The sequence below is a fragment of the Phyllobates terribilis genome, unplaced genomic scaffold (assembly GCF_046119375.1).
Source record: "Phyllobates terribilis strain yellow unplaced genomic scaffold, ASM4611937v1 Scaffold_8__6_contigs__length_399053987, whole genome shotgun sequence".
Taxonomy (NCBI): Eukaryota; Metazoa; Chordata; class Amphibia; order Anura; family Dendrobatidae; genus Phyllobates; species Phyllobates terribilis.
In genome coordinates, this window is record NW_027362768.1 from 176,453,452 (window position 1) to 176,481,297 (window position 27,846).

The following is a 27,846-nucleotide window of genomic DNA, read 5'->3' on the forward strand; positions in this document are numbered from 1 at the left end:
TGTGCAGTGGGCGGAGACTTAGGCCCCTCCCCGCCCTCACAGTCAGGCAGTCAGTCCGAGCAGCCGCAGCAAAATGGCGGCGCTGGGCCCCGGACGGCCCCAGGACTCTCCGGAGTGGGGGGACACCGGGCCGGAGGGGGTGACGGCAGCCTCGGCTCTCGGGTGTGAGGGGCGTAGAGCAGGAGCACTGCCGCAGCTGGAGGCCGCAGAGATACGGAGGAGGCTGGACTCTACCACAAGGGAACTGAGGAACCGGAGGAAGGTCCTGGTCAGAAACCTCCCGCCAGACTGCAGCAGCCAGGTGAGGACGCTGAGGGGGGGGAAGGCCGGGGAAAGAGAGGAGGCTGAGGTGGGGGGAGGCCGGGGAAAGAGAGGAGGCTGAGGTGGGGGGAGGCCGGGGAAAGAGAGGAGGCCGGGGAAAGAGAGGAGGCCGAGGTGGGGGGAGGCCGGGGAAAGAGAGGAGGCCGAGGTGGGGGGAGGCCGGGGAAAGAGAGGAGGCTGAGGTGGGGGGAGGCCGAGGTGGGGGGAGGCCGGGGAAAGAGAGGAGGCTGAGGTGGGGGGAGGCCGAGGTGGGGGGAGGCCGGGGAAAGAGAGGAGGCCGAGGTGGGGGGAGGCCGGGGAAAGAGAGGAGGCCGAGGTGAGGGGAGGCCGGGGAAAGAGAGGAGGCCGAGGTGGGGGGAGGCCGGGGAAAGAGAGGAGGCCGAGGTGGGGGGAGGCCGGGGAAAGAGAGGAGGCCGAGGTGGGGGGAGGCCGGGGAAAGAGAGGAGGCCGAGGTGGGGGGAGGCCGGGGAAAGAGAGGAGGCCGAGGTGGAGGGAGGCCGGGGAAAGAGAGGAGGCCGAGGTGAGGGGAGGCCGGGGAAAGAGAGGAGGCCGAGGTGAGGGGAGGCCGGGGAAAGAGAGGAGGCCGAGGTGAGGGGAGGCCGGGGAAAGAGAGGAGGCCGAGGTGGGGGGAGGCCGGGGAAAGAGAGGAGGCCGAGGTGGGGGGAGGCCGGGGAAAGAGGGGAGGCCGAGGTGAGGGGAGGCCGGGGAAAGAGGGGAGGCCGAGGTGAGGGGAGGCCGGGGAAAGAGGGGAGGCCGAGGTGAGGGGATGCCGGGGAAAGAGGGGAGGCCGAGGTGAGGGGATGCCGGGGAAAGAGAGGAGGCCGAGGTGAGGGGAGGCCGAGGTGAGGGGAGGCCGGGGAAAGAGAGGAGGCCGGGGAAAGAGGGGAGGCCGAGGTGAGGGGAGGCCGGGGAAAGAGGGGAGGCCGAGGTGGGGGGAGGCCGGGGAAAGAGGAGGCTGAGGTGGGAGGAGGCCGGGAACAGAGAGGAGAGGGAGGCTGACGAAGATATGAGGCCGGGGAAAGTGGGGAGAGGGAGGCTGACGAATATATGAGGCTCTGCCCAGGCTGGGTGAAATGTAAAGGAGGCCGGGATAGAGATGGGGAGGCCATTGACTTACACTTGCAGAGTTTGTCCATTATTTTTGGTCTGTCATAACTCTGAACAGAGTGAAACCAGCGACTGTTCTGCAGGTTACCATTATTTGACTATCCCGATGTGGCCCCGTGGTTGCTGTACTGTGGCGGCCCCGGTGTTGGGGGCTGAGCTCTCGGCTGCTCTGTTTGCTTAGTTTTGTTTGCTTGGACTTTCACTCTATCCTGAGCCTCCACAGCCCCCAGTGATGATGGTGATGTTTGCTTTGCAGCTTGTGGGAACATCACCAGATGACAGATCCCATATTTTACTTTTGTTTTCTTAAAGGGAAATGAACACGGAAAAACATGTGCTTACATTTATTTAGCTGCACTAATGAAGGTTCACGAGTCCACGACTGCCATTATAGTAATCGATTTGGTGTTGTCCACAGAGGTCGCTGTGCCAGTTTTTGCCCTTGTTTCTCCCCTGATTATTCCGTATTTTGTAAATCCGCTGTACAGCTCCGGAGATCTGGGGCCACTTTATTTACTGCTGATTTTTGTCTTTACAAGGAGGTGTGGCATACAGGTTTTCTGGGGGCATGTCTTTAGACTTCTCTGCATTATTACCCTGTGAGCCACACCCCCTGGGTAAAAGGGGTAAAAACCTGCACTAAATAAAAAGGCTCATATCTCTTTAATCGTACAACGGATTACCAAAATACAAGAAAACGAATACTCAGGAATGCAGCGGAGGAAAAATAACGGCTAACACTGACCACTTTTGATATGGTGACAAATGGCTTTTAAGTTTTGGAGGAGGCAGTCCCCTGTTAAACAACCTTTCCCCACCACCACTGACCACCTGCTGTACAGTCAGGGGGATGGAGCCCAGATATCACCAGCCCCCTCAGTATAACTCCATCCCACTGACATGAGCCCCCATATATCCCTATTACCTCAGTCCTGGACCTCCCCATCCCCTTATTCTGTCACATCCCCCTTCTCCCAGTAGCTTGTTCTCCCACTCTAGTATTTCAAGGCAAGGTCAGATAACTCTTCCAATCACCCCGTGACATCATCAGCTCACTGAGAGGACCCTACTTCACTTGTTGACATCATCAACCCTTTTTACTTATCCCGCCTCCTTACCCTGTGTGAATTACAACTGCCTACAGATAACTCCACCCCCTCATTATGTGACATCACCAGCCCTCTACAAATAACTCCGCCTCTTTACCCTGTGATATAACCAGTCCTCTCTAGATAACAAAGCCTCTTCACTTTGTGACATAGTCAGCCACATCTGGCTTTCTCAAGATATTTTCTCATCACTCTGACATCACCAGCCCAATGCAGATAACTCCTCCCCACCCTGTGACTTCATTAGCCCAATGCAGATAACTCCTCCCCACCCTGTGACTTCATTAGCCCAATGCAGATAACTCCTCCCCACCATGTGACTTCATTAGCCCAATCCAGATAACTCCTCCCCACCATGTGACTTCATTAGCCCTTTCCATATAAAGTCATGTAAAGTAGTGACAACCCCTTTAACATCATGTGTTATAGGGTAGAAAAAATATATATTGCTAAATGGAAACTGTCAGCATGCTGCTGTTGGCTGATTTGACTCTGTGTGCTTCGAAGTACTTCTTGAAAATACATGTTGAAGTCCTGCTAGGAATACAGTGGTCTGTTAGGGTCACAAGCAAATTACATATATATATATATCTACCGAACTTGGTGAAAACAGCAAAAATGTTGTAAACAAACATCCTCCTGTCTCGTCACCTCTGGATGCCGCAGGTGTCGGATATGAGCCTTCCTCACAGTGTGGTGTACAAATCATACTGCCATGGGAGCAGTATAAGGCTATGTTCACACCTGTTTTTCTGCATAGTTTACAGTACCAGCAAAGTCTGAGATTTCAGAAATGTCATGCGTACAGGTTTTTTTTTTTTTTTTTTTTCCCCTGACTCTTTTGAGCTGAGCTGGGGGAGAAAATCTGCACAGGAATCCGCTGTAATTCCCTTCCCATCGCTGAACTCATCTTTATTCATATTTACTGCAAAGAGAAACACGGATCATTTATTACACAGTGAAAGCAAAAAAACTCCCAGTCCAGAATATAACCCTATCACCAGTCATAGCAATGGCGGAGCAGACAGAGGGTATAGTCTAGTGAACGAGCAGGAGAACTAAATATATAGCATTGATATCCTTGTACATAGGGGCAGTATTATAGTAGTTATATTCTTGTACATAGGGGGCAGTATTATAGTAGTTATATTCCTGTACATAGGAGCAGTATTATAGTAGTTATATTCTTGTTCATAGGGGGGCAGTATTATAGTAGTTATATTCTTGTTCATAGGGGGGCAGTATTATAGTAGTTATATCCTCTCCAATCCGTCCTTAATGCAGCAGCCAGGATCATATTCCTCGCCAACCGCTACACCAATGCTTCTTCCCTGTGCCAGTCATTGCATTGGTTGCCCATCCAATATAGAATTCAATTTAAACTTATCGCGCTTACCCACAAAGCGCTCCATGCTTCAGTACCCCGCTACATCTCCTCCCTTGTCTCAGTCTACCACCCTACACGTGTCCTCCATTCTGCCAGTGACTTAAAACTAAAATCCTTCATAATCTGAACTTCCCACTCCCGTCTCCAAGATTTCTCGTGTGCTGCGCCAATTCTTTGGAATGCACTACCCAGGACAATTCGATTAATTCCCAATACCCACAGTTTCAAGCGGACCCTAAAAACCCATTTCTTTAGACTGGTGTATCGCCTCCACACACTACCTGTCCATCCCAGTTTTCCCCCATATTAAAATCTTCAATTTCAGGTTCATACCATCCATGCACTTAATAGCCTCGGTCAGGACTGCACACATATTGGCAGACGACCAGTCCATGTATTATTTATCCTATTTAGTATATTAAGGCTGAATTATACAATATATGTACATTCTACCTTTTGTGTCTCCCCCATTTCCTCATAGACTGTAAGCTTGCGAGCAGGACCCTCACTCCTTTCGATATGAGATATGCTTATTTTGTATTGTCTGTATAAGTCCCCCCTAAAATTGTAAAGTGCTGCGGAATATGTTGGCGCTATAAAAATAAACATTATTATTATTATTATTATTATTATTATTATTATACATAGGGGCAGTATTATAGTAGTTATATTCTTGTACGTAGGGGGCAGTATTATGGTAGTTATATTCTTGTAGATGGGAGCAGTACTATAGTAGTTATATTCTTGTACATGGGGGGGCAGTATTATAGTAGTTATATTCTTGTACATAGGGGGCAGTATTATAGTAGTTATATTCTTGTACATAGGGGGCAGCATTATAGTAGTTATATTCTTGTACATAGGGGGCAGTATTATAGTAGTTATATTCTTGTACATAGGGGGCAGTATTATAGTAGTTATATTCTTGTACATAGGGGGCAGTATTATTGTAGTTATATTCTTGTACATAGGGGGCAGTATTATTGTAGTTATATTCTTGTACATAGGGGGCAGTATTATTGTAGTTATATTCTTGTACATAGGGGGCAGTATTATAGTAGTTATATTCTTGTACATAGGGGGCAGTATTATAGTAGTTATATTCTTGTACATAGGGGGCAGTATTATAGTAGTTATATTCTTGTACATAGGAGCCTTATTATAGTAGTTATATTCTTGTACATAGGAGCCTTATTATAGTAGTTATATTCTTGTACGTAGGAGCAGTATTATAGTAGTTATATTCTTGTACATAGGGGGCAGTATTATGGTAGTTATATTCTTGTACATAGGGGGCAGTATTATGGTAGTTATATTCTTGTACATAGGGGGCAGTATTATAGTAGTTATATTCTTGTACATAGGGGGCAGTATTATAGTAGTTATATTCTTGTACATAGGGGGCAGTATTATGGTAGTTATATTCTTGTACATAGGGGGCAGTATTATGGTAGTTATATTCTTGTACGTAGGGGGCAGTATTATGGTAGTTATATTCTTGTACGTAGGGGGCAGTATTATGGTAGTTATATTCTTGTACGTAGGGGGCAGTATTATGGTAGTTATATTCTTGTACGTAGGGGGCAGTATTATGGTAGTTATATTCTTGTACGTAGGGGGCAGTATTATGGTAGTTATATTCTTGTACGTAGGGGGCAGTATTATGGTAGTTATATTCTTGTACGTAGGGGGCAGTATTATGGTAGTTATATTCTTGTACGTAGGGGGCAGTATTATAGTAGTTATATTCTTGTACGTAGGGGGCAGTATTATAGTAGTTATATTCTTGTACGTAGGGGGCAGTATTATAGTAGTTATATTCTTGTACGTAGGGGGCAGTATTATAGTAGTTATATTCTTGTACGTAGGGGGCAGTATTATAGTAGTTATATTCTTGTACATAGGAGCAGTATTACAGTAGTTATATTCTTGTACATAGGAGCAGTATTATAGTAGATATATTCTTGTACATAGGAGCAGTATTATAGTAGTTATACTCTTGTACATAGGGGGCAGTATTATAGTAGTTATATTCTTGTACGTAGGGGGCAGTATTTTTGTAGGTATAGTGCAGTCTCAGCCTTGTTTAGCAGCACTTTGTATATGGTATATTGCTGGGTCGCTGTGACTGGAGCCCATATATTTTGGTATTTTCTGATGGTTTCGCCTCTGTCCCTCTCGTAGATGTATCTCGTCTTCTAGAACCGTTTATCTGTTGCCGCAGTCGTTGGTTTTGGGGTTGGTGATATCAGTTTTTGACCGTATCTCCCTCTGACAAACATCGCCATCGCCCTGATGCTGCGCTCGGAGGATCCTGTGTCATCGCATTTGCATCATCGTCACTGACGGGCGAGCCGGGTTTGCATGCAGGAGAACAAATGCAAAAAAATAACTGCTGAATGTTTTCTGTGAGGCGATTTCCTGCCCCTCCACACTGTGGCCCCTGTGTTTCCAGGGAGGCCTCAGTGCGAGTCTCGCTGCTTTATGTCACTGCTGTAATGTGTCAGACGCTCGGCTTCGCTGGGTTGGATTTTCTTCTGCTCTGCTGCATGGCTGACTGATCATTCAGGTGAAATAAGAGACTGTCGAGCACAGTAATTTGAGAAATCCATCTTTTGGGAAGACTTATATAAGCCGCCTGGGCTAAGGCTTAACCATTTATGTGATATGTAGTCATGCAGATTCTCCCGAACTACAAGTCCCAGCAAGTATCATGGTGCTTTGACAGCTGGAATATCCTTTCTCGCTCTGAGTGGAAAGATGTTGAAAATGACGGTGAATTGATTCACAAAGTTAATTAGAAAGTTGCAGAACTTTCCCACATAAGGGTGGTCTGAATTGAATAGTGGGGCCCTCCATTCATAGAGTAGCTCCATGGAGTTCTGCTTTGGAGGACCCAGGCCAGCACGTCTGTACATTACATAGTGCAGTGCTGCGTTTCTCCAGGGGTGGTGCTGCAGGGAAATTTAACACTTGCTGCTTTTTTTCTCCTGAGCGGATGGCGATGATCGCTGTGTCTTCAGGGAGTCGTTATTGGGCAGTATTAACCTACATAGGCAATGAAACGAGCTGTATACGATCAATCGGCATCAATAAAGGGCGATTCTCAAGTTTGAAAGTCATCCCATATTCATAGGATAGGTGATAACTTCCCGAGGGGTGGGGGACCATCTAACATTTATCAATTTCACCTGATGGCAGATGCTGGGGGAATGAAGGGTTGGGCATGTTGTTTTTCAACATGCCCTATCTTTTTTTGTCTTTTTTTTTTTCAAAGGAAAGAGGCTGCTGCCAGAAGTGTCCAGCAGCAACTATGTCCCCTCCTCCCACATACGTTTTATCAGAGAGGTTTTTACAGGGTGGATATGAAGGACTTTAGCAGACGTTACCCAGTCTGCGGCGTCCTGCGTTTCCTTCATATTTTTAGTTGTCTGCTATTATATTGCTCGGCAGGAGATCATTTCTTGTTCTCCTTCACGTGATATATATGTATGTATGTGTGTGTGTGTGTGTGTGCATATCTATCTATCTATCTATATATATCTGTGTGTGTGATGGTGATATACAGATTTATACTCTTTGCCGCAGCGTCTAAAGTAAACTCGCCCCGCGCTCCATATGTTCGGGCGTCTGCTCTTCTTCACAGATGGCGTCTTGTTTTAATCTTTCTTTGTTCTGTTCTTCTTCCTTTCTTAGGACATCTACGATTTATTAAAGGACTACGAGATCAAGTACTGCTACGTGGATAAAAACAAGAGGACAGGTGAGCTGCAGCTATCTGTTATCTGCTATTCCAGGAAGGCCCGTACATGCAGAAGTCGATACATCCCTTTAGTTTTCCTATAACTCCATGCAGTGTTGTCCTACGCCAGAGGATTGTGTTCATCCTGAGCCTCCTAGTACATGTGTATACAAAGTTGTTCATGCTATCCAAATTGGTTTGCATTGTAAAGTCGCCACTCTCCCCCCTTTCTCTGTGCTTGTGCTGACCAGGTTGCACCAGGAGGCTCAGGATGAACAGTGCTGCATTGTGTGATACTGTGAGATAAAGCTGACCGTGCCGCCCGTCATTAGGCAGCGCTGCTCCCTGGGGGGCTCTTTAATGACAGAGGAAGCTTATCGCTGTAATCATTCGATATAACTCCCCCCGTCCTCCTGGGTCTGCGGTTTGTGAGATTCTCACGCTCCGTCTCTTCCTGGTAATTGCTCAGGAAAAGCAGCATCAGCACATTAGGAGAGTACCAGGGATCGTTGTATCAGGTTTTAGGGGGCGTAGATTGTAACCAGAGACCCCTTATACCAGACCCAGCTATTATCGACCTCCAAGATAATGGGAACTTGCTGCTCTCTGCTGAGTTTGGGCAAATGAAATATTCATTAGGCCCCCGGCTGCCATATTGTGTGCGGAGTAATAAGGGGCGACCTCTAAGCCTGACCGCGTGTCAGTGAGCGCGCCGTGTATTAGCAGTCACATCCCAAGATGCATTACATCTATGGAGACAGATGTACGCACCTCTCCCGGGGCAGGACTGTAACACAGCAGAGCTGTCAGTAACTCTGCCGTATACTCCAGGTCATAATACAGCATTATCCCAGCCCTTCCTCCCTATCCATCTCCTCTTTCCCTTTCATCCTTTTTATACCTGCTATCAGATCTATAAAGAAGTCTCAGCAACTCGGCAGGAGCCTCTCCCCTCCCTGTGTGGCCGCGGCAGGAGCCTCTCCCCTCCCTGTGTGGCCGCGGCAGGAGCCTCTCCCCTCCCTGTGTGGCCGCGGCAGGAGCCTCTCCCCTCCCTGTGTGGCCGCGGCAGGAGCAAAAAAAAATCATTAGGAGCAGTGAAAATTATCTTCTGATTTGTCGTAGATACACTGGTCAAGTCTCATCTCGGACCCCCTCAAATTTCAATGATGAAGCCCCTTTAACACTACGTCCAAGAATGGCAAACTATACACAATAGATGAACGTCAACCAAACCTATAGATTTCGGGTCAGCAATCTCGCGGGACTGGGTGAGGGGGGCGATTTCTGCATTGCCTGATTTTCTCTGCAAGTAAGGGTGGGGGTAAGACATGAAGGATGGGCATGTTGGAATTCAACATGCCCAAATCTCGTTTCCTCAGCCAACTCGGGTCGAGGCTGAGATGAGTGTTCATGTATACAGATGTGTGGAGAACAAGTAGATGATCCAGCATTTTACTTTTACTGCATTTATGTTCAGCTTAACACAAGGCATAAAAATCTCAGCGATGTGCCAAAGGGTCTGATATCTCTATGGAAGTCGGCGGTGATTCAAGGTCAGACTTCTCCCCTTGAAGCTGGACCTGTAGCCAGATACTGTGGGTCCTATGAGACTTTTCTTCTCTCATTTTTCCCCTTTCTTATTTTCCAGCCTTCATCACTCTGACAAACGGAGATCAAGCCCAGGACGCCATCTCCAGGTTCCATGAATACGTCTTCCGGGAGAAGGAAATTTGGCTCCAGCTGCAGCCGACGGACGCCCTGCTGTGCATCACCAACCTGCCGCCCTCCCTCTCCCTGCAAGAGTTCGAGGACTTGGTGAAGACGTACGGGAACGTGGAGCGCTGCCTCCTGGTGTACAGCGAACTCAGCGGACACTTTAAGGGCTACGGCTTTGTAGAGTACATGAAGAAGGACTCCGCTTCCAAGGCCCGGCTGGAATTGCTTGGCAAACAGCTGGGGGAGTTTACCCTCTTTGCCCAGTGGGTCGACGTCAATCAGCTGACGGCGGATTTTATCCATTCGAAGTGCCTGTGTGTCGACAAACTTCCTAAAGATTACAGCAATAGGGAGCTGCTGAACGAAACGTTCTCCTCCCTGCACACTCCACTCTTCTGCCAGGTACCCGACACTGCGCTCGCTGACCGTCTACCAGAAGCCTCCTCAATCATAACAGCAGCACATCTGCAGCTGGCCTGTAACTTTACTACTGTTTTCAAGATCTCTGTTTCCTTTGAATGTGTGTTAAAGGGGGTTATCCCACCTCCAATGTTTATCACATATCCATTAGGAAATATTGTTCCTAAAAACGGGGGTCCCTTCCCCCGATATGTACCAGGGGTCAGTGGGTCTGTATGAAGGGTGATGAACTTTTGTGACAGTCTTTCCCAAAAAACTTGAACGGAGAGTTGCTTATGGTTTTGCATTCTCCCTACCACCGTTTACACTTGCAGGGTTAGTTGGGGTCCCAGCAGTCGGACCCCTGACAATCACACATTTTGTATATAGATATTGTCCATAGATAGCCTCTTTTAATTAGGTCACACGGCTGGAAACGTGAACAGACCCAATAAATCTTACAGCGGGGAGGTTGCGAAAATTGATATCCAGCTTAGAAAATATTACCTGCACTGATACATTGTAGCAAAAGAAGAACTGCAGATACATTGAAATTCTAGACTCCACTGTGTATAAAAAACGGTCAGATGTGAGATGCTTGGGGTGCGCTCATTATCCGTCTCTGAATGTGACCATTCAGGGACAGCAAGCAGAGATCTTGAAAATGGTGAAAAATAGAAACGCAAAGTAAATACATAGTTTTATTTGTTACCCTGTATATGACCTCTGTGCATGGACTGTGGAGATGATATGGTTAATACCCAAGACTCCTCCTAGCACCACAGTATACGAGAGAATAATAAACCTTCAGGATTAGTAATGTATCTATACAGTGACTACACCAGCAGAATAGTGAGTGCAGCTCTGGAGTATAAGGGTATGTTCACACTAGGCTTTTTTTTTTTTTTTTTGCAACAAAACCTGATCTCTTGTCAGGAAAGAAGCTGTGTCAAAAGTGCAGGTTTTGTTGCGTTTTTCAGGATCCCATAGTTCAGCTTTGCTTCCACCACTTAAGCAAGAACACAGGTCACCTATGCAAGACACAAGTGACACCATATTAGGTTAAGTTCACACGATGCGTTTTTGATCCGTTGCCGTGGCGGTTTTCTTGCCACGGAAACGGTGCGAAAAGGCTTGTTAATAGGTCTGCCAGGTATAGCAATGCGAATCCGGATGTGCGCTGCACATGATGCGGAAAAAACGCAGCATGACCATTGTCATATCTATACCTGCGGATATGCTGCGTTTCAATGAAAGGGAATGGTTTCATAATCACGCTGTGGGTGGTACCCGGGTCGGGAGAGGAGGACTACATCTCCTCTCATCCGACCGCTGCTCTCGCTGATAACAGCGAGAGCGGTGTGGATGGGAGGAGCAGTAGTCTGCTCTGCCCAGCCCTTGTGCCCCCTGGAAAAAAAAAAAAAGTAAAAATTAAACCTCTATACTCACCTGTCCGGTGGCCCCTGGCGGCGATCCTCTCCTCCCTGCAGCCGACGGTATACTGCGGGGAGCTCCTGATCGTGGCCATTTACCCAAACTCACCCGCAGCATGTCAATTTCTGTAGCGAACACGCTAGTCTCCGCTGTAGATTTTGACTGAAGTGTCATTATATGCGGTGGATTCACATGTACCGACAACAAAAGTGAGGCATCATAACTCCGCGTTTTGGACGCAACAAAAATGTGCTGCGTCCAAAGCGCTGCTGAGTGCTGATCGGGGGGATGTAGCAGCTAACAAACCAGCTGTGAGATGTTATTTAATGGCCAGGGATCATGTTTGCTAATGGCACCTTCCCAGGCTAAAAATACCAGCTCACAGCTGCCGCATAAATTACATGAATAGAAATGCTAAATGAAGATTGGGTGAATGGTACTAGCTGACACCCAGCTCTTTTGTTTGGTGATGACAAGGTGTCAATCAGACCTTTTCATGACCAAAACTAATTAAAGAGTTAAATAAACACACAGACGCGGAGCAAACACTTTATTTGAAATACAACAGACCCATTCTTTAATCATTTAAATTAACCAATATACTCACCCCAGTTCTGACAGTAATTCAAGGGTTAAAGCAGTGTCCCACCAAATAACTTTATTTAGCTCCAAAAAGCATTCATTGATGTACAAAAATGCTTCAAAAAGAGTGTCAAAAACGCCCAGCATTTTTCCTGCCAAGGAGATGTGGAAACGCTCAGGAAATTTCTGCTTCAAATCCTAATCGTGTGCACATAGCCTTAGGCTAAGTTCCCACGATGCAGGAATGCTGCATATTTTTTCTGTGGGTGAAAAACGCTGAAAGTGACCTGCTCTATTGTGCAAAAAAACATGCAAAGCACAAAATACTGATGACACAAAAACCAATGTGTGTACATGAGATTTTCGAAAATCTCAGACTTTGCTGGTACTGTAAAACGCAGCTGAAAATTTGCATAAAGACACTGAAAAAAAACGCTTAGTGTGAACATGGCCTTATACAGGAGGTAACTCCAGGGTCAGTACAAAAAAGTAATGTAATGTATGTACAGTGACTGCACCAGCAGAATAGTGAGTGCAGCTCTGAAGTATAATGCAGGATGTAACTCCGGATCAGTACAGGATCAGTAATGTAATGTATGTACACAGTGACTGCACCAGCATAATAGTGAGTGCAGCTCTGGAGTATATAATACAGGATGTAACTCCGGATCAGTACAGGATCAGTAATGTAATGTATGTACACAGTGACTGCACCAGCATAATAGTGAGTGCAGCTCTGGAGTATATAATACAGGATGTAACTCAGGATCAGTACAGGATCAGTAATGTAATGTATGTACACAGTGACTGCACCAGCAGAATAGTGAGTGCAGCTCTGGAGTATAATACAGGATGTAACTCAGGATCAGTACAGGATCAGTAATGTAATGTATGTACACAGTGACTGCACCAGCAGAATAGTGAGTGCAGCTCTGGAGTATAATACAGGAGGTAACTCAGGATCAGTAATGTAATGTATGTACACAGTGACTCCACCAGCAGAATAGTGAGTGCAGCTCTGGAGTATAATACAGGAGGTAACTCAGGATCAGTACAGGATCAGTAATGTAATGTATGTGCACAGTGACTGCACCAGCAGAATAGAGAGTGCAGCTCTGGATTATAATACAAGATGTAACTCAGGATCAGTAATGTAATGTATGTACACAGTGACTGAACCAGCAGAATAGTGAGTGCAGCTCTGGAGTATAATACAGGATGTAACTCAGGATCAGTACAGGATCAGTAATGTAATGTATGTACACAGTGACTGCACCAGCAGAATAGTGAGTGCAGCTCTGGAGTATAATACAGGATGTAACTCAGGATCAGTAATGTAATGTATGTACACAGTGACTGCACCAGCAGAATAGTGAGTGCAGCTCTGGGGTATAATACACGATGTAACTCAGGATCAGTAATGTGATGTATGTACATGGTGTAATATCTCGGAGGTGTGTATGTAATGTGGTAATGATGTATATTTCTGGCTGTTGTATGTACATCGGTGCTGATATTACTCAGACTTTGTCCCTCCAAGATGCCTAAGGGAATGTGCACACGGTGCGGATTTGCTGCGATTTTGACGCTGCAGAATTTCTGCACCTAATATGCAAATTAGGTTAATTGCGGTTTTTACATGCTGTTTTGCCGCATGCGTTTTTTTTATGCGTTTTTCATGTCTTCATGTTGAAATTTGCAGAGTTTCAGAGAACAGAGTTTTTTTAAACAAACTTTATTGATCATGTAGCATTTTTTTGTGCGTTTCCGCTGCGGAAACGCTATTGAAACACGCATCGGTTTTTACACATGCGGATTTTCCTTATGTAATGCAAGTCTATGGGGAAAATCCGCATGCATTTCCGCAAGAAAAATTGACATGCTGTGTGCACAAAAACGCATAGTGGGTATGGGATTTCTAGAAATCCCATCCATTATGCTGTAACATCTGCTCGCTGCGATTTTGATGCTGCATAAAAATGCAGCGTCAAAACCACAGCAAATCCGCACCGTGTGCACATACCCGAAGGCTTCATCATTGTATAACAAACGTGCAAATTTGTAATGTTTATTTTCCCGCGTATTTCAGCTCTGGAGTGTGTGGTGTAGGTGCTGTGTACTCGCTCACAGGCAGCAGAGCTCTCTTAGATGCGGAGAGGGTCGCTGCGCGGTGACGTGTGACGCAGCCATGGTTTTCTATGGGGTCGTAAATGTGTTGGCTTTTCTGTTACAGATGAATCATGTGTATTGTAGTTTAAGGAGCCTCAGGGTGGAGACCGCCGCCCAGTTATTCCTGCTGACAGTTTCCTGTAAATATAAACTTTAATATCGTCTTTATCATCATTTCTTTTGTCGTTGCAGCTGGCGGAAGAGGAAGGTGGATATTCTGGAGGATTCGCGGTGGTCGAATACGAAACTGCCCAGCAAGCGGAGGAGGTGAAGGAGTCGCTGGACTGGAGCACTGTGAACGGAAGCAGGATCCAGGTGTCGTTCTGCGCCCCGGGGTCTCCGGGCAGAAGTGTTCTCGCCGCTCTGGTGGCAGCACAGGGGATGGTAAGAGAAGGACGCCGCTCAGTGTCTGCCTCCTAAGACCGTATGAAGCCTGTAGGTGTGCGGGTCGGGGGTCTACCCGCCCTGTTTACCTGTGAACCATGCGATCCGGGGGTCCTGCTTAATCAGCCAGAGTGATGGCAGCCAAATAGATCCTTTTGGTTTTCAGCACAAAGACAAAACTGATGATCTAGGAGTTTTCTGAAGTCGCCCCTGTCCTTATGCTCTGACACGTGGGGGGGAATATATATAATTTAGTATGACCTGAAAATAGCATCACTTCTGCTTAAAATTACTCACAATTTACAACTCAACTCCTGTCTGTGTCCAGCTGCAGAATAACAGGAAAGGATTGCTGCCGGAGCCGAACCCAGCACAGATCATGCAGAGCCTCAATAACCCGGCCATGCTACAGATGCTCCTGCAGCCGCAGCAGCGCGGACGGTCAGGGAACCACGGTGAGCGGTTCCTCACGGCGCGGTCCTCACGGCACGGTCTCTCTCCTGCGTCCTTCCCTATTCTGAGCTCTCTGTATCTCACAGGTTCCTCTAGACGACCTCCCTTCGTTAATCCGACAGTCAGCCAGGCGCTGCTACAGCTCAACCAGCATCATCAGGTGAGGAGGCAAACGGCAGCTGTACTATCATAGGAATTATTCAGCGCTCCATATACATGTGGGCCCGTAGGGGTTGTCCTGGATCCATCCCAAAAGTCAGATAGTTAGGGTTCTGACACCCAACCTGGGGCCATACACAGGGCAGGAGTGCAGGGTGTCAGACTCCCACCAAATTCACATAGGTCACCGATCCTGTGGATGGTTCGGTGTTGGACTACCCCTTTTACTAGTGCATGTCCGGCCCCTCGCACTTCTGCATCGGGAGGTGAGAGATGCTGATGACATCTGGCAGGAATCCTGCTCGTGTCCTACAAGCCACTTATCGACACAAGATCATCAGCGTATCTCCTCTCCCAGTGTGAGTGCTGCCGGAGATACCATTTAACTCCTAAAGGGCATTTTCCCCTAAAGTACAATACATCCAGTAAGTCCATTATTTGATTACGGAGAATCCCTTTAATAGTTTAGTGTCTGTACCATCACTGATTGCTGTCAGTAAATGGGTAAATATTTTTTAATGCTTTACTGCTGAGTGTTTGTTGGTGGTCTTGCTGAGGGTCCACTTCTGTATCACCATTGGTCTGTTTGTCGCACAGAAGCCGGGACTTGCCGGGAACCTCCTGCTGCAGAATTTCCCCCATCTGCAGATGGCCCAGCAGCAGCTCCTGCAGCTGAAGAGCTCACAGTCTAATAACGGTGTAAGTACGCAGCCAGCGGGGGGCGCTCTCCCTCCACATCTCCACTTGTCTTATACATGTTTTCCTTGGTGATAGAAGCCCGGCCTCCTGGGAGAAGCCCCGGTCTCCATCTTACAGACGGCGCAGACCGGATCGGTGGAGGCTCTGCACAGAGAGCTGCCGAAAAGTGAGGGACTCTGGGTGTGAGCGGGGTGGTGGCGGGCAGCTCTGGGTCGTAGATCGGCAGGGGAGGGGCAGTGTAGCCTTTGCAATTTGTGTTCTGAGTTTATCTGAATGTGTTGTGCAGTAACCCACATGCTGCTGACAAATGGCGCTGACTCAGGGTTCTCCCAGCGAATGGTTAATGTGTTGCCTATATACAGAGATAAGATCACCGCTTATCAGAGCGCCCTGTGCCGCTGATCTGTCACCTTTGCTCCGCTGCTGATGTGTAGTGTCAATGCTTCCTCGTGTAGCCGTGATCTCCGGTAACAACTTTGGGGTCCACGGTTTCTGCTGGCAATGTAAATAAACCCCCAACATGAGCGGAACCTGCATCGAAGCATGAGGGTCTGCATTGTTTGGGGTACCGCGACTAACGGCCCCATATATCATCTGGTGTAGGGCCGGTGTGGCTGTTAAGGGGGTCCGTGTTGTGCAGATTTGATGCTGGTGGTGGATTTATGATCTATATTTCTTCTCTGCCTCCCTCCTACAGATCTGTTGCCCTATTACCACGGTCTGCCCCGGCTACCACAGGACAAGCCGTCTGCATCGGGGGCGTCCGAGGGGTCTCTGCTGGGCGGACTGAATCCAGCGCTTGTCCAGACCGGCGCCGCTGACACACTGCACACGGTGAGAATCGTCTCCTCGCTTCTATTCTTAGCTGTTTGGCAATGTAAGTGTTTCCATAGAGGAAAAGAAGTGACGAGGGGGATGATGGTTCTTGCCCTACTTGGAGTGTGGGCATCACGTGGCTCCTGTGGACGGCCTGCCAAGGTATGCTGGGTAAAGTGTAGGGCAATACAGCAGGATGGCTTTTGTACAACACTGCCACCAAGTGTCCAAGCTGCATGTTACAGATCTTGGCAGCGGCTGCTTCTTCTCTCTGCTGGTTTACAACCCCTGGCAAAAATTATGGAATCACCGGGCTCGGAGGATGTTCATTCAGTTGTTTAATGTTGTTGAAAAAAAGCAGATCACAGACATGGCACAAAACTAAAGTCATTTCAAATGTCAACTTTAGGGCTTTAAGAAACATTAAAAGAAATCAAGATTAAAAATGTGGTACTCAGTAAGGGTCATTTTTTTTCAGACCAAGCAGAGGGAAAAAATTATGGAATCACTCAATTCTGAGGAAAAAATTATGGAATCACCCTGTAAATTTTTTAATTTCCAAAACTTAACACCTGCATTAAATTAGATCTGCTCATTAGTCTGCATCTAAAAAGGAGTGATCACACCTTGGAGAGCTGTTGCACCAAGTGGACTGACATGAATCATGGCTCCAACAGGAGAGATGTCAATTGAAACAAAGGAGAGGATTATCAAACTCTTAAAAGGTAAATCATCACGCAATGTTGCAAAAGATATTGGTTGTTCACAGTCATTGTGTCTAAAATCTGGACCAAATACAAACAACATGGGAAGGTTGTTAAAGGCAAACATACTGGTAGACCAAGGAAGACATCAAAACGTCAAGACCGGAAACTTAAAGCAATATGTCTCCAAAACAAATGAGGAACGAATGGGAGGAAACTGGAGTCAATGTCTGTGACCGAACTGTAAGAAACTGCCTAAAGGAAATGGGATTTACATACAGAAAAGCTAAACATAAGCCATCATTAACACCTAAACAGAAAAAAACAAGGTTACAATGGGCTAAGGAAAAGCAGTCGTGGACTGTGGATGACTGGATGAAAGTCATATGTTGTGATGAATCACGAATCTGCATTGGGCAAGGTGATGATGCTGGAACTTTTGTTTGGTGCCTTTCCAATGAGATTTATAAAGATAACTGCATGAAGAGAACATGCAAATTTCCACAGTCATTGATGATATGGGGCTGCATGTCAGGTGAAGGCACTGGGGAGATGGCTGTCATTACATCTTCAATAAATGGCCAAGTTTACATTGATATTTTGGACAGTTTTCTTATCCCATCAATTGAAAGGATGTTTGGGGATGATGACATCATTTTTCAAGATGATAATGCATCCTGTCCTAGAGCAAAAACATTCCTGGAAAGAAGACACATAAGGTCAATGTCATGGCCTGCAAATAGTCCGGATCTGAATCCAATTGAAAATCTTTGGTGGAAGTTGAAGAAAATGGTCCATGACGAGGCTCCAACCTGCAAAGCTGATCTGGCAACAGCAATCAGAGAAAGTTGGAGCCGGATTGATGAAGAGTACTGTTTGTCACTCATTAAGTCCATGTCTCAGAGACTGCAAGCTGTTATTAAAGGCAGAGGTGGTGCAACAAAATACTAGTGATGTATTGGAGTGTTCTTTTGTGTGTTTGTTTTTCATGATTCCATAATTTTTTCCTCAGAATTGAGTGATTCCATCATTTTTTCCCTCTGCTTGGTCTGAAAAAAATTACCCTTACTGAGTACCACATTTTTAATCTTGATTTCTTTTAGTGTTTCTTAAAGCCCTAAAGTTGCAAAGTTGAAATGACTTTAGTTTTGTGCCATGTCTGTGATCTGCTTTTTTTCAACAACATTAAACAACTGAATGAACATCCTCCGAGCCCAGTGATTCCATCATTTTTGCCAGGGGTTGTATGTATCAGGCAGAAGTGCAGAGAGTTTATCACAGAGAAGCACGCACCAAATACTACCAGAGGCCGGACCAGCGTGCATTTTGATGACTGACCACCCACACCCCTTTTAAAGCTTCATCCACTTTTAAAAAGTTGAGGGCGCTGGCATAAAATCCTGAAGTCTCTAATTTTTGCACATTTTAGTAGTTGCGCAAAATTTTTTGGAAACTTTCAAACAGTTTTAGACCAGAAAACTGCCGTATACTGCTCGATGAGTCCTGGCATTCCCTGAGAGCAGGCGCAGATATGTGCAGGATTACCCTGTCTGGTGGGCTCTCCTTCACTGACAGCAATCGGTCATCTGGCATTTGTTGAGGAGTTGAAACATAAGGTACAATAGAAAGTTGCAGAAGTTTTCATTTTGCATTGATTATGTGTTATTTATAGAAGCAACAAAAAAAAACCTTTGTAAGTTTTTACACCCTCAAGATGTGTGAAAGATCCAAACCATTAAAGGAGCTGCCCAGCTGCAGAAGGGTGTATCTGTGATCTAAACACATTAAATAAGGACTATCATAGATGTCACAATAAATATATTGTGACAGATATCTTTTCTATATCCACATTTTTTTTTAGAGGTATCCCTAAACACTCTTAAGCCCTTTAGTTACAAGTGTCACGTTTGCACCACTAGGGGGCGCTTACTCTTACACTGTATGCAGTAATCTCCTGCGCTCCCCCTAGTGGCTGCTGCAGACAGCAGAGATTTGGAGCTTTGTAGATTAACATGCACGGTAATGTAATGTGACCACCCTGATCTCTCACACAGATGTATATGAAGTGTTCAGTACTCCATTATCACAGTTTTATAAGTCACCATTTTTTATGTTGTAGAATAAGACGACCCACCAGACGTCACTGCTGGGGGAGCCGCCCAGGGACATCCGGCTTAGCACCAACCCATACCTGGACCTGGCCAGCGTGCTACCAGGTATCGCTGACGTATTCAGATCTATAAATGGGGTTTAGATGAAAAATATAATCAGCCGTGTTGTAAATTGCAGGCACTTGTATCCATCAGAACGTCATGTTTTCTGCAGGAAGGGCCCCGGGGGGCTAAGAAATAGCATTACATATATTAGAGGCTTCTGTTCTGTCTTTCGTAGGAATGGTCATGAGGGCGATCCACTCTCACGCTATGGACGGACTGATCTCTCAGGACACGGCGGCCACACAGCCGGGACTGGACGGTTACGTCGCCTACAGCCAGCAATACGGGGATTACTCTCAGGTGCAGCACGTAGTCGTCTCACTGCTCCGGCTGGAGGTAGGTGGCTGTCTGATGGTGACCTCTCTCTGGTGCTCTGTTCCAGGAGGGTCTGCAGCAGTGGTACGACCAATACTCCACCTACGGCGCACCCCAGACTGACGCCCCAGGTGACACCGGCCAGGTAAGACGCTGCCAGGGTTACAGTGGATATTCCACACACGACCCCTACATGTATAGCAGGGAGCAGCGAGATGTTGCAGTAAGGCTTCACTAGAGTTTTATGTCCACAGCTCATATTGAACTAACAAACCTGTGAATAAAGGGTTTGTTTATAGCCTGTAACCATGGAGACGAACAGTTCTGCATCGGTGCTGCGGACACAGGATATGTTACTTGCAGAGCTGCTTTAATGTAATTTTTTGAGATGTGTAAAGGCAATAAAAGTTGTAGCGGTGCAGATGCCCAACCATAATCTTTTTTTCTATCCCCCCCCCCCCATGATGGCACCACGGAGCGAGGGGATCCTTCCTTCAAGGACAGGAAACCTATAGATAAAAGGGCAGTGCCTCTCTCCCGCATCAGTTGGTTTCCTGTCCTTGACTGGATCCTACAGTTCCGGAGGAGGCATACCTGTGGGGTACCAGAAGATGGACGTCGTGGGATGCCAGTCCGATCCAGGCAGCGGGGGTTCCCTGCCTCGGCTGGTGCGGTGCCCTGATGCGCCACCGCTGGAGTCAGTGGGCCTTTAGGGTGTGCGGGGGGGTCTAGACGAAGAGGACAGGGCCTGTTGGGGCCTGCCGAGGTGCTGTGCTGGACCCCCCTGGTTGCTGCAGGTGGGAGCGTGGCGTGGCCCGGCGGCGTTCTTTCAACTTCCGGGTCTGCCGCGCGAGCGCACTGTGCGCCTCCGGATGACACGGTGCCACAATAGATGACTGGGTAGCCAGTCTGCGCGGGCGTCCTCCCACAGGTGTGGGGGAGGATGGTGCGCCGGGTCACCACAGGCACTATGGGAGGGACTCCGAGTGCCTTAAAAGACAGCGGAGGATGCCAGAAGCTCTGGCGTGCGGTCAGTGAAAAAAAAAAAAAAAAGATAGAGATATTATATACAAGACCAGGAGCTGCTGGAGGAGCAAGAACTGCATCCTCAGTCACCACCACCACTGCCCACCCAATGAAAGAAGAAGCCGGAAGAAACGGGGCACCAGGACTGTAAGAGTGGAAGCGGGCACTCCTGCAGATCGTCGCAGCACAGCAAAGACTCCACCTCAGCATCTTCCAGGAGGACTCCGTCTACAAAGATGGCTCCACCTCCTGAACCGGTACCCGCTCTTCCGTCTGGTTGGTAAGTGATCTTCGTGAAAGTCCACTTTGTAACTAGGGGCCCTCGCTCTCTCTCTTTTTGTCTCTTATTAGGGAATAAAGAGTACAGGGAAAACAAAGAATAGGACCTGTGCACTATGCACAGAAGCCTTACCCACTACTTGGAATAAGAGACTCTGTTGCTCCTGCATTGAGCAAACTATATGCGAGGGAACCCCGAAATTTGCCTTTGAACTTAGAGACCTAATTAAGTCACAGGTCGAAAATACCATTAAATCCTTTCCGGGGGGTAAAAGGTTAAAAAAAAAAACTAAAAACTTATCCCCCGAGTCCGGATCTAGCAGTTCTAAAAATGGCGGAGCTTCGGACACATCCATCTCTTCAACTTCCTCTTCTACAGATAGAGGAGGACGGAGCTGCTTCCCTATCGAGGAAACGGCCTCATTAAGGCAGTCAGGTCTACCATGGGGTTAGCAGATCCCCGGCCCAAAAAATCGATCCAAGACGTAATGTTCAGCGGTCTAGAGCAAAAAAAAGGAGATCTTTTCCACTAAATGAGCAAGTTCCATCTTTGATTAAGAAAGAGTGGAAAAGACCGGAGAGGAAGGGCTTCCTTTCCCCTAAACGAAAGTACCCGTTCGAGGACCCTGCATGTTCTTTTTGGGAGAAGGCACCAAAATTGGACGTCGCCATAGCCAAAGCCTCAAAGAAATACTCCCTTCCAGTTGAGGACATGGGCGTCTTCAAAGACCCCATGGATAAAAAAAGCAGACACCTTCCTAAAGGGTTCCTGGGAAGCCGCTGGGGGGGTTAAAACCTGCGGTAGCTGCCACATGTACGGCCAGGTCATTAATGGTCTGGCTAGACCAGCTTGAAACAACTGAGGCAGAAAACAGCTAGAGGCACAATTCTTGAAACTATCCCGGTAATGAAAGGGGCAGCGGCCTTCCTAGCGGACGCCTCGGCGGACTCCGTCGGATTAGGTACTAGGGTGACAGGGCTCGCTAACGTGGCCAGACGAGCCCCCTGACTCAAATGGCCCCGGGGATCTACAGACAAAATTAAGATTGTGCTCCATCCCCTGTGAGGGCGAGTTTCTATTTGGACCTGCCCTTGATGACATCTTGGAAAAAGCAGGGGACAATAAGAAGCGGTTTCCTATCCCGTCTAACACTGCTTACAGGAAACCTTTTCGGAGTGAAAGGTTTATCTGTAGAAAACCCCCTAAAGAGCAGGATAGGTGGGAAGACAGGAGAAGGAAGACCAAAGGGTTCCTATTTAACAAGCACCCCCCAATGAAGATTTGCCCCAGGTGGGGGGAAGGCTATCAGGCTTTCTCCTGGCCTGGGAGTTTAATATCCGACAGCTCATGGATTCTGAGCCTAATACAATTGGGCCTGAAACTCCAGTTCCTCACATTCCCTCAACAAAACTTTGTCGTGACCCCCGAAAGGTCCTCAAATGAGGAGCAACTGGCCTTGGAGCAGGAAATCCAGGGACTGGTAGGGAAGGCAGTCCTTCAGGAAGTCCTGGGGGAGGAGAAAGGCATGGGCTTCTATTCTCTATTCCTGAGGAAAAAACCTGATGGGACATACAGGACGATTGTAAATCTAAAAAAGCTGAACAAACTTTTGAAGGTGGAAACCATAAAATTATCAGTGAAAATGCTGTTTCCTGGTTATTTCATGGCCGTCCTGGATTTAAAAGACGCTTATTATCACGTCCCGATACAGGAAGACTACCGTAAGTTCCTCAGAGTAGCAGTTCCTATGGGTGGAGTGGTCAAACACTACCAATATACGGCCCTCCCATTCAGCATCGCCATAGCCCCAAGGGTCTTCACCAAAGTGGTTGCAGAGGTAATGGCTCATCTAAGGGAGCAGAACACCCTGGTCGTCCCATACCTAGACGACTTCCTGGTAATAGGCAGCTCCTTCCTAGACTGCAAATCCCATCTGGGAAATGTCATGGATTCCTTGACTCGCTTAGGATGGCTTTTGAATCTGGAAAAATCCAAAACAGAACCATGCCAGATACAGGAATACCTAGGCATCGTGCTGGATTCAAAAAGACAGGAGTGTCGTCTCCCCACAGGGAAAATTCACAAGATCATAGACAAAATATCGCGGGCAAAATCCCACCCGTCTATGTCCCTACGGAAAGCCATGTCCCTTCTAGGCTCCCTGACGGCATATTTCCCGGCTGTCCAATGGGCTCAGATACATACCAGAATCCTACAGTGCGAAATCCTAGAGGCAGAAAAATCCCTAAAAGGGCATTTAGAAGGGCGGTTAACGCTATCTGCAGAAACCACACTTTCCCTAGAGTGGTGGGGGAAGATACACAATCTGGCCCGGGGGATTCCTTGGACGATCCCGACACCTCAAATCCTGACCACAGATGCAAGTCTCGGGGGCTGGGGGGCTCACCTCAACAACCTGGTAGCTCAGGGGGTCTGGACAGAACGCGTGAAACTAATGTCCTCAAACATGAAGGAGCTCCTAGCAGTAGAGTGGGCCCTCCGGGAATTCATGCACACACTACAAGGACATCACGTGAGGGTTTTCTCAAACAACCGAGTATTAGTGGCGTACCTGAACCACCAGGGGGGTACACGGTCCCATTCCCTAATGCAGGTGACAGAGGTCATCTTTCACTTAGCCGAGGAGAACTTACAATCCCTATCAGCCCTACACATAAAAGGGATAGAAAATCGCACCGCAGACTTTGTCGGACACAGCTAAAGCAGGGCGAATGGGAGTTAAATCAGTCAGTTTTTCGGCAGATTGTACAAATGTGGGGCCGGCCCTCCATAGATCTGTTTTCCAACAATCGGAACAAGAAAACACTCTTTTTTTTTTGCTCCCTAGATCCCAAAGGGAACCCGGTAGCCATGGATGCCTTCATGATCCCATGGAGTTACCCTCTAGCTTACGCTTTTCCTCCGACCGCTCTGATTCCAGCTGTTCTGAGGAAAATCAGAGAAGAGAAAGCGAGGGTAATCCTAATAGCGCCCTTTTGGCCAAAGAGAGCATGGTTTTCATGGCTGAGGAGGTTGTCAATCTCCGACCCATGGGTTCTTCCGGACCTTCTTTCTCAGGGTCCGGTTCTCCATCCTCGGGCTTCAAACTTGCACTTGACAGCCTGGAATTTGAGAGGGCTCTTCTGAAGGACAAAGGTTTCTCCCCAAATCTTATCACCACACTACTTCAAAGTAGGAAACCTGCGACCACCAAACTGTACTGGAAAATCTGGAAGAAATTCCTTTCAGTCTTGGGTTCCAGGTTGGGTGGGGAGGTTCCGTTGACAGCTATCCTGGAATTTTTAGAGGGGTCTAGAGCAGGGTCTGGCCACAAGTACCTTAAAAGTTCAAGTTGCGGCTCTACAATTTTGATCTGGCTAGGGATAGATGGGTATCTAGGTTCATTAAAGCATCATCTAGATCCCGACCCATCCCATCCCGAAATACTACACCCTGGGATTTAAACTTGGTCCTTTCAGCTTTAACGGAGGCCCCTTTTGAACCCCTGTCGGAAGCGTCCCTCAAAACAGCACTCTTGGTAGCTCTCACATCCGCACGTAGGGTTAGTGATATTCAGGCCCTATCGGCAGGCCCCCCTTAACACAAATCTTGGAGGATAGGGTTATTCTGAAAACTGACCCTGCCTATCTACCAAAAGTGGCGTCAAGATTTCACAGGTCCCAGGAAATCACCCTCCCGTCTTGCATACACTAGACGTCAGAAGGTGCCTAATCCGATACCTAGAGGCGACACAAGAGTGTAGGCAGGATAGTTCTCTTTGCTTTCAGGGTCCTCGTAAGGGGAAGAAAGCTTCTAAGGGCACGCTGGCCAGATGGATAAGGGAGGCCATCATACTATCGTACTCCTCACGCGGGGAAGCTGCCCTGGAGAAACTGAAGGCCCACTCAACAAGAGCGGTGGCAGCCTCCTGGGCGGAGAAGGCCGGGGCTACGATAGAGCAGATATGTAGAGTGGCAACCTGGTCTCCCCCTCTACCTTCTTTAATTACTACCGGCTAGACTTAACCTCTTCTTCAGACCTCACTTTTGGGAGAAGGGTTCTGGAAGCTGTGGTCCCCCCCCCCCCCCCCAAATGAGTCACTTCTCTGCAATTCTCTCCGTGGTGCCGTCATGGGGGAAGGAGAAAGACGTAGTTACTTACCGGTAACGGGATTTCTCCGAGCCCATGACGGCACCCGTACATTCCCTCTCTTCACGTGTGGGTGCGCACGCTTATTAGTTAATTATTGTAGCCACGTGGTGTGTCTAGCGAGGTCTTAAATTGTAAAATTTTGTGTTACTAACCTGGTGGTCCTCTCATGCTCTGTAAACAACTGATGCGGGAGAGAGGTACCCCCGTTTTATCTGTAGGTTTCCTGTCCTTGAAGGGCGGATCCCCTCTCTCCGTGGTGCCGGCATGGGCTCTGAGAAATCCCGTTACCGGTAAGTAACTACGTCTTTTGCACGGTTTATGATGGAGCTCTTTGCACGGAGCTTTCTTTTCCTGTCTGAGCATTTCTTAGATTTTTAATAAGGGCACGATCAGTGCGGGCACCTGAGCCGTCCCATGAATACATCCGGCTGGCAGCTTTATTCCGAGGTTCGGTCTGTTCCCGTTCACCGGCTGTAGAGGAGGGAGAACAGATGGGGAGCCGACGGCTCCCGGGCGGGTGTGCAGATTACACATGTACATAGTAATTACTTACAGAAGCCGCACTGTTAATATTTGGAGATTAAAACCTGCTGTAAATTATCCAGCTTCCCCCGTGGGTGTTCAGAACGAGCTCACGGGTGGCGGAATAAAAGACCCCCTCCTTCCTGCATAGTTATGTTTAGACATGGTGGGCGGACGTGAGGCAGAATCTGCATCTACATGAGGAGCGGCAGCTGACAACCTTGTGCCGGTCCGCAGATGAGGGGGCACATTTACATCTTGTATAACCCCCAACAAGCTGCGTTAGGTCATGGCCCCACTATCAGTATTTGGTCAGTATTTTTTCTCAGGAGTGGGAGCCAAAACCAGGTGAGGAACAATCAGAGAAAAGGTATAATAGAAACAAGTCACCAATTCTGCATTTATCACCCACTCCTGGTTTTGGCTCCTACTCCTGAGACAAATACTGACCAAATACTGATAGTGGGGCCGTGGTCTTCAGCTTAGTCTTCACGGAGCAAAATCACATTCACTTAAATGACAGCGCCAGTGTCCTATAAATCCACATCAATACGAACATCTTCTAACCTCCGATAAGCAAAATGGTGAAAAAATGTGGCAGTCATTAAGGGGTTAATCACTCTCTTCTTTGTCAGCAGTCGTCTTCCACGCTGGGTTTCGGGGACTACAGCACCTACGTCCAAGCGGCCCCCACTTACTATGCGAACGCACAAGCATTGTACCAGCCGGGGATTGCGGCATCCGCAGAAAAGGTGCGTGAGCTCGTCCAGTGTCCATCATAAAACATCTACCTTGGTGGGAACGCAGCAGATCCAGTAATGGCCGACTATAACAACACCTGATAAAGGAACATGGATCCTGTGCAGGGGGTGGAGCATGACACCAGAGTTCTTTACAGCACCTCGCCTTACGGTGTCATGCTCCGCCTCCTCCAGCCCTGCACCAGGCATAATGTGTTTTGTTTTTTTTCCTTTGCCAGCATGCATAAATTTTGGCCTAAAAATGTGACATGTGTCTCACAGGCTTTGCAGCCAGTAATGTGCAGGAAAAGAGAATCAGCTCACTGACTAACTTATTTTTCGAAGGCCGGTGCTTGACCGTGAAACACATATGTTTAAGTAAGGATCAGGAGATACGTGGCCAGTCCGCAAACTCCACATCCTTATAGGTGTATATGAGTCTTCAGTTTGGGTCAGGAGATCTGCGGCCGGTCTGTACATCGCAGTTCATGCATGAAACTGACATCCTTCTGAGCTCCTCTTAGCTGATTTTATGACCACATCAATGTTCAGCTCAACTGTCCTCCTAAAGTAGCAGATAAGAGTTAACAAACAAAACAGCTCACTGACAGATTCTCAGTTAATTCATCCTGCAAGCCAGCAATGTGGAGAGAAGGAAAGAGCCTATAAAGCCTGCGGAGTTGCATTTATTTTGAGCTAAAAAATGTATTTATTAAAATTAAGTAAAAAAAAAACATTATCCCTGATAACTTCTATATGCTTTATTGCCTTTCCATGTACTGTTCTTGTAACCGCAGGTAACAGGCGGAGAGAAGAGAGGGTATATTCTCTCCAGCCCAGACGCCGGATACTCCGAGCACTATGGCCAAGCCTCCGGCGACGGCGATTCCTACTTCAAGAGGAAGAAGGTCTATTGAGATTTGCACACGTACGACGCCACCGTCACACCCAAAGATGCACAAAGTGGGTTATACTGACTTTTGCAAGCCATTTAGTCTGGCACTGAAAGGGTTAGATTTGTCTAAACGAAGATTCATATATATATATAAAAAAATTACTCAGGCTGATTTGTTCTATAAACGCAGGTGAAATCTCGGTGAAGATTTGTAGATATTTTCTACACTTAGCTGTGACTTGGTATTTACCTTTAATGGAGATGATTTCTTATATTCTTGTTATGGCCTGAAGACTTTTTTTTTTTTTTTTTTTTCCTTTCCTTTTTGTAAATACTAAGCAATAAAGAAACTAGGGAACTTTTACCTTTGAACCATGTGGTCTGTGTCGCTCCCTGCTGACCGGTCTGATAAAAGCCGGTACGACTGTATTGTAATATTCCTGTCTTTCTATGGGGCAAACCTATGGCACATCCATGTGTAAAGTCTTAAAGGAGTTTTCCAGGTATATCTATTGCTGG

The 27,846-nt window shown here is 47.3% G+C and overlaps 1 protein-coding gene and 1 long non-coding RNA gene across 8 annotated transcripts in view; one reads left to right on the top strand and one right to left on the bottom strand.

The window, feature by feature from the left end:
- LOC141157047 (uncharacterized) overlaps positions 1–1,573 on the bottom strand; it is a 168,387-nt gene extending 166,814 nt beyond the window's left edge. For all 4 annotated transcript variants that reach the window (XR_012247738.1, XR_012247739.1, XR_012247737.1 and 1 more), the window contains exon 1: positions 1,439–1,573. This is a non-coding gene — a long non-coding RNA (uncharacterized lncRNA). The remainder of the gene's footprint in view (positions 1–1,438) is intronic.
- On the top strand, positions 1–27,699 carry RAVER2 (ribonucleoprotein, PTB binding 2). Of its 4 annotated transcripts, none has more exons than XM_073643819.1 (14): positions 1–301; positions 7,621–7,687; positions 9,315–9,784; positions 14,159–14,350; positions 14,679–14,805; positions 14,890–14,963; positions 15,560–15,661; positions 15,737–15,827; positions 16,359–16,495; positions 19,301–19,397; positions 19,573–19,697; positions 19,780–19,857; positions 26,328–26,444; positions 27,230–27,699. In XM_073643819.1, exons 1-14 carry the CDS (start codon positions 74–76, stop codon positions 27,347–27,349), a joined length of 2,025 nt encoding a protein of 674 aa, XP_073499920.1. In that variant the 5' UTR covers positions 1–73; the 3' UTR covers positions 27,350–27,699. The 4 variants fall into 4 exon arrangements, with proteins under 4 accessions (XP_073499920.1, XP_073499921.1, XP_073499922.1 ...); XM_073643820.1 differs by having other exon boundaries at positions 26,331–26,444; XM_073643821.1 differs by having other exon boundaries at positions 15,740–15,827.
- The last annotated feature ends 147 nt before the right edge of the window (positions 27,700–27,846 follow it).